Source organism: Seriola lalandi, unplaced genomic scaffold, assembly GCF_002814215.2.
Source record: "Seriola lalandi dorsalis isolate HSWRI2012SDOR001 ecotype SW California unplaced genomic scaffold, Sedor1 jcf7180002054532, whole genome shotgun sequence".
In the NCBI taxonomy this organism is placed as follows: domain Eukaryota; kingdom Metazoa; phylum Chordata; class Actinopteri; order Carangiformes; family Carangidae; genus Seriola; species Seriola lalandi.
The window spans coordinates 164,257-174,011 of NW_019525085.1; the positions used below are offsets into that span (position 1 = coordinate 164,257).

At 40.8% G+C, this 9,755-nt stretch overlaps 1 protein-coding gene across 1 annotated transcript; it reads right to left on the reverse strand.

Moving 5' to 3' along the window:
* Window positions 1-1,929: 1,929 nt before the first annotated feature.
* LOC111661037 (atrial natriuretic peptide receptor 1) lies at window positions 1,930-9,057 on the reverse strand. Its single transcript, XM_023414501.2, has 21 exons — window positions 8,925-9,057; window positions 8,691-8,823; window positions 8,486-8,590; window positions 8,075-8,177; window positions 7,756-7,901; window positions 7,597-7,669; window positions 7,101-7,245; window positions 6,728-6,814; window positions 6,492-6,635; window positions 6,242-6,363; window positions 5,571-5,709; window positions 5,263-5,311; window positions 5,065-5,166; window positions 4,498-4,617; window positions 4,291-4,384; window positions 3,779-3,866; window positions 3,486-3,625; window positions 3,164-3,316; window positions 2,961-3,059; window positions 2,674-2,765; window positions 1,930-2,591 (listed from the first exon to the last, which is right to left on the reverse strand). Exons 1-21 carry the CDS (start codon window positions 9,047-9,049, stop codon window positions 2,400-2,402), a joined length of 2,451 nt encoding a protein of 816 aa, XP_023270269.2. The 5' UTR covers window positions 9,050-9,057; the 3' UTR covers window positions 1,930-2,399.
* Window positions 9,058-9,755: the final 698 nt, after the last annotated feature.

The window sequence follows — 9,755 nt, forward strand, 5'->3', positions numbered from 1 at the left end:
TACCCCACTCATTCCTGGTTATTAATTTTATTCTGGTTTTATTTCTGGTTTTACTCTCTACTTCCAAACATCTCCTCTCTTTTAGCATTTTATTTTATTATTATTTAATCATTTTAGTTATTTATTTATTTCATCTTTACTATTCTGTCTCATTTTTACTAGATTTTTAATATCCTACGTTTTATTTCTAGTTTTACTCTTTAATTCATCTCCTCTGTTTCAGTATTTTATTTGCTTATTTACTCACTTCCTGTTATTATTTTCTTAGTTTTTATTGTTTTATTTATTACTTGGTCATTTATTATTCTGTGTGTAAATATGTGTGTGTTTGTGAAGCACTTTGTATTGCATTGTTTGGTTGAAACAAATAAAGTCTGAAATGTTGATTGATTGGTTGATTGGTTGATTGATTGGTTGATTATACAATATCGTACAAATGTTCAAATAGAAATGTTAAATTTTTAGCTTCATGAATCAGCTGATTAAATCTCAAACTACAGTTTCTACACACAGCTGAGCCCTGTGTGTGTGTGTGTGTGTTTGTGTGTGTGTGTGTGTGTGTGTGTGTGTGTGTGTGTGGTGAAGAGCTGCCTTTTGCAGCTGTGGAGCTCTCATGCAGATGAGACCATGTCAAACACACACACACACACACACACTCAGGCTGCAGTGTTCTCCTGTCTAAATATGTTGAGATAAAAAGTCTGATTTTAGAGAAACTACGGAAGCCCAGAGCGGCCATGTTTTTAGATTCATTATCTTGTTATTTAGTGAAGACGAAACGTTTCAATCTTTAAGCTGCTGAACACTAAAGTTTAAATCCCACAGAATTCACAGCAGGGAAATATTTTACTTTGAAAAGCCACAATCTGAATTCATGTGTTTTGAAATTGTAGCTTCTGGACTAAAAGCTGGAGGGAGGTTCTCAGCTGATGAACTTCAAATTCAGTCATTGATCATTGGTGATAGGTTTAACCATCTGGGCAATAAACACAATTTAGTAGATTATAAATTTCATAATCAGGTGTTCATTGTCTTTCCTTCCATATCTCAGTCTTTGAATGAGCAGGGAACAAAATAATGAATTTAAAATGTTTGTTTCATGTTTTTTCGAGCAAGTCTGAGAACTCATCTTCGTTTAGTAAGAAAACTCAGATCATCTAAGTTCCATGTCAACTCATGTCATCATCCTCGTCCTCCTCTCTCAGGTCTCCTCCTCTTCGTCTGTCTGTTGTCATGTCGGCCATCTTGGCTGCTAACAGGTAAACAAAGCCCCCCCCCCCCTCTCATCTCTGTCTCTTCAAGTCGTCCATCTGCTCAACACTGTCACATGAATATTTATACAGTGCGTCCATGCCAGCAGCAGAGATGCTAATGAGCTAACGAAACCAACCAGAACCATCAAACTGATGAACGGAGGCTGTTTTACAGTTTATTATATTTATTATTAATAATTCTGAAGTCATGTGTCCAAACCCCTCCAAAGTAAAACCCGTTGATTATTTAAAATCTTTTCACATTTGTTCTGTTTTCTTTAGTTTGTTAATTAGTATTTCAGACTTATTATAGACTTTTAGAAACAGATTCAGATGTAATGATATTAAAATAACTCACAGAGAAGCTTTAATGATCAGTTTTAATGATGTACAGACACGGACTGTGTTTACTCATCAGCTGTTTATTATTATAAATCCACACAAGAACAACAATATATGGTTTTACTCATTTGTTTTTGTGCAGTTTATAGTCTCTGGTCTCCAGTCTTTAGTCTTTAGTCTCTAATCTTTAGTTTTTAGTCTCTAATCTTTAGTCTTTAGTCTCTAATCTTTAGTTTTTAGTCTCTAATCTTTAGTCTCCAGTCTCTAGTCTTTAGTCTTTAGTCTCTAATCTTTAGTCTCCAGTCTCTAATCTTTAGTCTCAGTCTTTAGTCTCTAGTCTTTAGTTTTTAGTTTCCAGTCTTTAGTCCAGCAGAGATTTTTCGACCAGTTCTCTGGTGTTTTTTCATTAAGACCTGGTTCATCCCTTCGTTCACGTTTCCTCGTTCCTTTTAAGGAACCATCAGTGAAACTAACTACTTCCTGTGGATGTTTCACATTAAAACCCTACCATTAAAGTGATGGACTGTGATAGGCTTTTAATGTGAAACAACTGCGTAGAAACGGTTTCTTTCTTTAAACATTAGACTGAAAGTATCTTTGTCGATTATGATGATGTGTTGTTAAGATGACGTGTTCAGGAGTCTGTTGTTCAGTGGATTAATCACAGATAATAGACAGATACATGTAACAACATATAACAAAATACAACAACATATAACACATTATACAAACGTTTCAACATGTGAAGAAACACGGGTGACGACTGAAGAGAACTAATCAAATGATGAACTCAGAGTTTGGGGGTCAGGCCGGATCCAGGAGCAGATCGTCGTTCAGAAACCCCGGCATGGACGAATACAGCTCCCGCTCTTTCTCCATCTCTTTCTCCATCTCCATGGTGACGTGCTTGGTCGTCTTGGTGTCCGGGCTGACGTCCCTGGCGACCAGAGACACCTTCTTCCCCGCCAACCAGTAAGTCACCATGTCGCCTTTCCCCTGGTAGAGACAAGACAGAGGCAGAGTGTTACCGGGCAGCTCCCAGTGGTTGGACAGAGCTGATCCATGGTGGGAGCCTCACTTTGACCTGCAGCATTCCTCTGCACTCCAGCACGTATCCGCCGATCTCCTCCAGCAGGTAAAAAGCACTGGAGCTGCACTGGATCTTCAGGGCTGCAAAGACACCCACTTAGTTTTGGAAATGGCAGGTTTTTACATTTCTACCATTAGTTTCGGTTCATTTCTATGAAAAGATAAGGAGTAGAGTCTTGTTTGAAATAATTTATCTGTCATAGTAAACGTTAAGCCATGAGGAGAAAGAATAAAAGCACTTAAGGCGTCCTCCACAACCACTGGTCACCCAGTTACCCAGGCTGGTGGACTCCATCCTAGACGCTGTGTTAACGGTGTCTCCGAACAAACAGTAACGAGGCATCTTCGTCCCTACAACACCTGCAACCACCGGACCTAAGGACCGGGAGAGAGAGAGAGATTAATAAAGAAGCAAAATAGATTAAATAATATAATATTATTTAGATTTGTAAAAAGTTTCCGACAGCCTCTGCGAGTACCGGAGTGTATCCCGCCTCGTATCTGCAGCTGCATGTTGGGTTTGTGAGGGATCCTGAAGGTGCGACAGACGCCCACCAGGTCCAGAGCCATGCTGGCGATCTCTGAGGCGTGGAGGATCCCATTTTCCTGGGGAACGCCGGACACCACCATGTCTACACAACCACACGTACACAATGATACAACAACAAATCTGTTTTTGTTATAGAGAGGTGATTGTTTTAGTTTTTGGAGACTGTTGCTTGAGGTTTAATACTTGGTTTTTGGGTTTAGGTTAGACTTAGGTTAGGTTAAGGGGTTAGGGAATACACTGAGGGAACTCACAGGCATCTCCGATGGTTTCCACCTTGTAGACGTCATAGTTGTCGATGATGTCATCAAATGTTGTGTAGAGTTTGTTAAGGAAATCCACAACCTGGTAGGGAGTGCTGGTGCTGGACAGCTGGGTAAAGCCCACGATATCACTGCACACACGTGGAGTATTCAGAACCTTTATTGAAGTAAAAGTACCACCAACGTTCCTGGGACTATGTTTCTTCTTTGAAACTGGCAGATCACGACTACCACTAAACTTTTGATCTGTCAGTCGGACAGTTGTTAGTTCTCTCTGCCTCTACCTGAAGAAGACGGTGGCACTGACGTAACTCTGAGCCTGCAACGGTTTCCCCTGGCGCAGGTCATCAGCTACCTGCTTAGGAAGCATACCTGCAACACAAACATGCAAATATTTTTATTTTATCTTAGTTAACCTTCATTTAACCTGGAAATATCTTGAGATACACAATGTCTTTTACATGAGAGTTCTGGTCAAACGGCGATATATACAGTACCAGTCAAAAGTTGGCAACACTTTTCCCAGAATAGGAACCCCAAAAAAATTGCACAGAAACAGGTTTAAGGAAATGCTCTTAATGTGATACATTCATGGTTAATTTTAATTGGTGAAATCATAACTGCAGTTTGTGGAACACAGGTTGGAGATTGGTTAACAGTATAGATAACTGTATCATCTGCATACAGATGACTCTTGGATAAATCATTTTGTGTTGCCGGTTTTACTTCAGAGTTGGACAGAAATGAATCACATTAGTAACCAAACTATCATAATTGACAGGTGTGTGTGTCGTACTGTACAGCAGCCTGTCAGTTTTCTGTTTCTCATGCATCAGGTCTTGAGTCCGCTCGGCCACCAACACCTCCAGATGTTTACTGTACTTCTCCATCTGAAACGGAGAGTTGCACCTGCATGTTACAGTGAGCTGTGATTTTAACTACACATGACATAATAAGACACGATACAATGTGTGTCATGAACCCCATGTCCGCAGGTAATTACCAGGTTCATCATCATGTCCACCGGACTGACTTTGACCGGGTTGATTCGGTGAACAAACTTCCTGATTTGTTCAAAGGTGGGTCGGTGGGCGGGGTTATGAGAGCGGCATCTTCGAATCAGCTAAGGACACATACACAAGACAAAAGGCAGCAGAAAAGGTAAGGGCGAGATTTCTTTCTTATAAATTTGAGTTTCCCTTTGGACTAAATTAGATTTTGTTGTTTCAATAAGTTTTTATTTCTAAATAATGTTGTCTTAACACCATGACAAATACTTTAAGGAGAGGATGAAGGGTTTCAAAAATCTGATAATGTTTTCCAAGCAGAAACTATGTCATCTCACAACCAATCATGTTTTACACGTCACCCCCCACAAAAATGATTCATCATGCTAGCTAACAAATTAGCATACAAACAAATTATAGAAATATAATTTACACCATTGTATCATCCATCAATCAATCAGTCAGTCAAATATTATTTGTATGGCATCTTTCATGCAGATTAGTGCAATTCATTCTGTAAACATTAAAACATTGCACAAGCAGATTAGACAGTGTGTACACACCTCTACGTAGTCAGCAGGACATGGGCAGGTGTTGTCAGCTTTACTGGAGATCAGTTCAGGTAGAGGAGGACACCAGGCACACTCCAGATTAGACTCCTCTGCCTGAAAATTATTTATTTATTTATTCAAAAAACATGAACGCATCATCAGACTGACAGTGGTGGGACCAGCTAGTGAACCAATCAGATTGTGACTTACGGGGACGGGGTCGCTGCGAGTGGCTATCTCCAGCAGAATGATGGAATAACTGGGAAAACAAACAGAGGATGATGAGTGTATATTTGTATTACATCACATTGTGGACATAAAACCCACTGTACCCACAAGGTAAGGCATTACATTTTAGTGTATTTGAGATTTTAATACTTGGTTTTCGGTTTAGGTAAGGTTACATTAAAGGCTGGAGTTCGGCAGGTCATAGTCATGGTCAAGGTCGGAGGGAATTCATGTACTGTAAGTGAATGCATAGTCCTCCGAAGTGGCAAAAACAAGTTAACGTGTGATACCTAAACACGTCTCCAGCCAGCGTCGGCTCCATGTTGGAGTTATGAAACTCTGGCGGCATGTACACCTCCAAGAGTCTCTGCTGATAGGTGGAAAGAGGCTCCGCCCCGTCATCCCTGCGATACATCCACAGACCGTAATCTGACAGGACAGACCACATGTCAATCAAAACCAGAAAACAAAACTTTCAAATCATGACATGACATTGTAAACATAAGAGAGAACAGCCCTTAATGTCTGTGGAAATTTATGCAGTAGGTCAAACAATCTCAGAGGCGCTTGTCCTTTGTTTTTGTTTGTAGTTTTAATGGCGAGGTTAGCATTGTTTAGCTCAAATATACTGGAGTCAATGGGATCCAGTAGCAACCGCGCTCAAAAAGTGAGAAAAACATCTTAAAGCTGAAGGTTTACTGGTAATACATCTTATAAATAGTTTTTGATTGTTTTGTAATTTTCACCAAAAATACCAAGATTTAATAAAAAAAAATTGTGGCAGATCGGTTTGAACAAATCTACTGACTATGCACTGGAGATCCACAAATTAAGTAAAAACAAAGCAATACACTTTTTAACGACTTTGTCAACCATAAAAATAGTTCTTCTAAAATCCAATTTTATCTGGATTTTTATATTGTTTGTATTTTAGCCTAAAAATTAGGAGCCTTGTTATTACCTGTTATTTTACAAACCCAGCGGTCATCTAAGACACAGTTCAGAGACTTGAGTCGACCGTGACAGATCCTGTGTTGGTGGAGGTACGACATTCCTCTGGCGATGTCTGTGGCGAAGGAAAACCTGGCAGACAAACACAGAATGTCTTTAACTGGAGATTGTTTATTTTTATCACCCCAGTTAACTGGTGTGTTTCTATTTCAATTCTTTGTTTTTAGTCCAAATCCTCATCCTTCTGTTTGAGAGTTTACCTGAAGCCCCAGTTGAGAGGGATCTCGTCATTGAGAAGAACGTCGTTCAGGCTTCCTTTTGGGCAGTACTCTGTCACTATGGCAACGTTTGGAGCCTCAACACACCCACCTATAAACTTACAGAGGTTGGGGTGATCGAGTTCCCTGAAGTCAGAGCGAGACAAAATAGAGCCGAAATACCAGATGAGCAATATGACAGGGTTTTATTAAATGGAGAAGGATGATGAGCGTCTTACCTGACTTGTTTGACTTCCTGTCTGATGGTTTTGGACAGAGAGAAAGTCTTTGTATGAATCCTCTTGATGGCCACCGTCCTGCCGTCACTGAAGAGGAAAATTACTTTTAATATTTCCAAACATCCGCCAACCAGTCGTCTCCATCAACACTGTAGACTTTCCCTGCTGACCTGGAGGTATCGGTCCCTATCATTCCCCAGTTTGAGATCTTTGTTGCCTCTCTTTCCCCTCATACTCAAACACATATTTCTCTGCTGTTGAATCTCTAGTAAATACATAACATGCCCAAAACTATACATTTTATATTAAACATTATATAGACACATAGTGTTAAAAATAGAGTTTAAATGGACAGACAGGAAGTCAAACATACTATATCCCGGTGCAGGTGAACAGTATTTTTCGGTTTCCCGGTTGTCCCGTACATGAGCTGAGAGCAGTTATACAGCTGGTGTTACTGTCACTGTTTCCCACTGGTACACTCATTATACTGCCCATGGTCATCCGAGCTTCCTGATCTATAGAAAGCAATAAACAACAATTTTTTTTTTTAACAGCATTATGAATTCATTTGGAACAACCTGGCCAATGTCAAGAAGAAAACTAAAGCTTGAGTTTGATTCCTTCCCTCCATGAAACTTCATTCTTGACCTTTGGGATTGTAGTTTGACGAAATAACTTCAATTTAAGGTCTATTTACTTCCATCAACTCAAACGAAGATTCAACAAAATGAAACTTCAGACCAGTTTCAAAAGTCTCAGACCTCAATTCATCAGTTTTACCGATGTCCCTCACAAGTGACCGATTTAGATCTGACGAAACTAGTTCCAAGCAGTTCAAACCGGTTTGATCTGGATCGTTACAGTACCTTGTTTTATTGTAGAGAAGTCGATGATCCAACTCTCGTCCCACAACAGCTTCTGTTTCTGGTACCGCAGCCACTACACAGGACAGATTCTCTGATTATTTATTGATTGATATTGAGTATTTGGTGGGTTACTGCGAGTTGTGTCGAGTGAATCCTTACCACAGCAGTCAGTATGAAGCAGAGGCAGAGCAGGCTGAGCGGCAGGCCGATGGCCAGCTTGGTGGCCGGGGTCATAGGGCATTCACCACAGTCGGCTGGACAGGTGGAACAAAGCTCCGCCTCCTCACAGACACCATCACCACAAACTTACAGAGGAGAAAAGAGGACTAAGTAGTTACTTCTTTATCATTAATGTCAACACTATGTTTGAAGCAGAGACTCTGAAACAAAGTAATTAAGGAAATACAACCATCGGCGGTCACTGAAGTCTCTGTCACCGACGACCTTCACCACACCAACATACACAGGTATAACCTACCTACAGCGGGCAGCACGGTGCTCTTGGCCTCCAGAGCAACCTGCATGCGACCAACTCGTATGTGAGCGATGAGCGAGGTTAAACCAGCATGGAGCAAAACCACCTGCAAGATGGAGCAATGGGTTTAGCAGGTTCTCAATTACCAGGTCCTGAATTTACAAAAGTAACCAAAGCCATATGGGTGGAGTTGAATTTTAGAGTGTTTCCCTACAAAAGCTTAAGTTGAGCAATCTGTTGGAAGTTTAATCTGCAGACAAAATCTGCAGCGCAAAACCCCAATCGTATCAGTACTCTCCATATCACTGTCACTGTGGCTCCTTTTCAGGCAAACCATATCCTCCTTGCTCTCTGGCTGTCAGATTGAGCGGCAATAAACTCGTCCATACTAAGATACAGATAAAATGAATTTACCTTGGCAGTCCAGTTGGTCTGGGTCATCTTGCCGGACGTAGAGATGGTGTGTGTGAAGATTTTTCCATCGTCAGGAATCCAGGGGCCGCAGATGCTCTCCGATGTCTGAAAGTGAGTTTATATGAATACCTGCTAATTAAAATTAAATATCTATATTATCATATTTTGAAGGAGATTTTAAATAAATGAAAGTGAAAGTTTGTACCATGTATCCCAGTGGACAGGAGTGGATGTTAGCATGATGAATGCAGCAGTTTTCTCCGTCTGCATCTTTCCAGTTGGACGGACAGTCGTGATGTTCGCAGAACCTCCGAGCTGCTTCAGCGTTTACTATGGAGCTAAACACATAAACCCGCCAGACCAGTTCAGATCGGGATAAGAACCAGTTTAGAGTCCAGTAGAATGTGTAAGTCCAGTCTGAACTCAATCTAAAACTAACCTGTGTGTGAAGATGTGGTTTTCGACGGCCCACTGGTAGAAAAAATCCTGGGCCGTTACCGAGTACGTGACGCTGAACACCTCGCCGCTCTTCACGGCCTCAGGAGGACGGACCACCCAGGCCATCTCCAGACCTGGACGACACAATCGACAGACACACCAAAGCAGCCACGCCCACTTAATTTGCATATTTATATCTGATCACAATGTGGACGGAGTGGGGAAAACAGAAAAGCTAAAAAACTGTGATGAGGTCATTATCCAGATACTGACAGTGTCGTACAGTACTTCCTGCAAGTCAGTTTAAACCAACAACGAAAAAAACAAATATAAGATCAAATAAAACAACATTTTTTTAATGTTAACGTTTCATTAAATGTTTAAATTTCACATTTTCCAGCTGCTCTGCTTTTTCTGGATTTGGAGTCGTACATCAGTTCGTCTTTTTGTTACAGGCTGAATTTCTACAGGTTATTTTACTAAACAAAACTTTTTCAACCTTAAAGGCACTAAAAATTGTTTGATTCCTGTCAATCAAATCTGATCAAAATCACACCGACTGAAGCAGATTCAAGTATCACAAGCCTGAGTGCACAATAAAACATGAACACAGACTCTTATCAGTTTCTCACCTCCACATTCGATCATGTTGCTATCGTTGGGTCCGTCGAGAGGCCAGCAGTCGTACTCTCTGTTGTCCAAGTCGTGCCAACAACATGTCGGACCAATACAGCAAACACACACCTGGAAAGAACATGACACACAAATAATCCAGTAACCAGATCCTCCACAACCACATCCTCAGAAACACCTGGGCTGCTGTGTTTAAGGA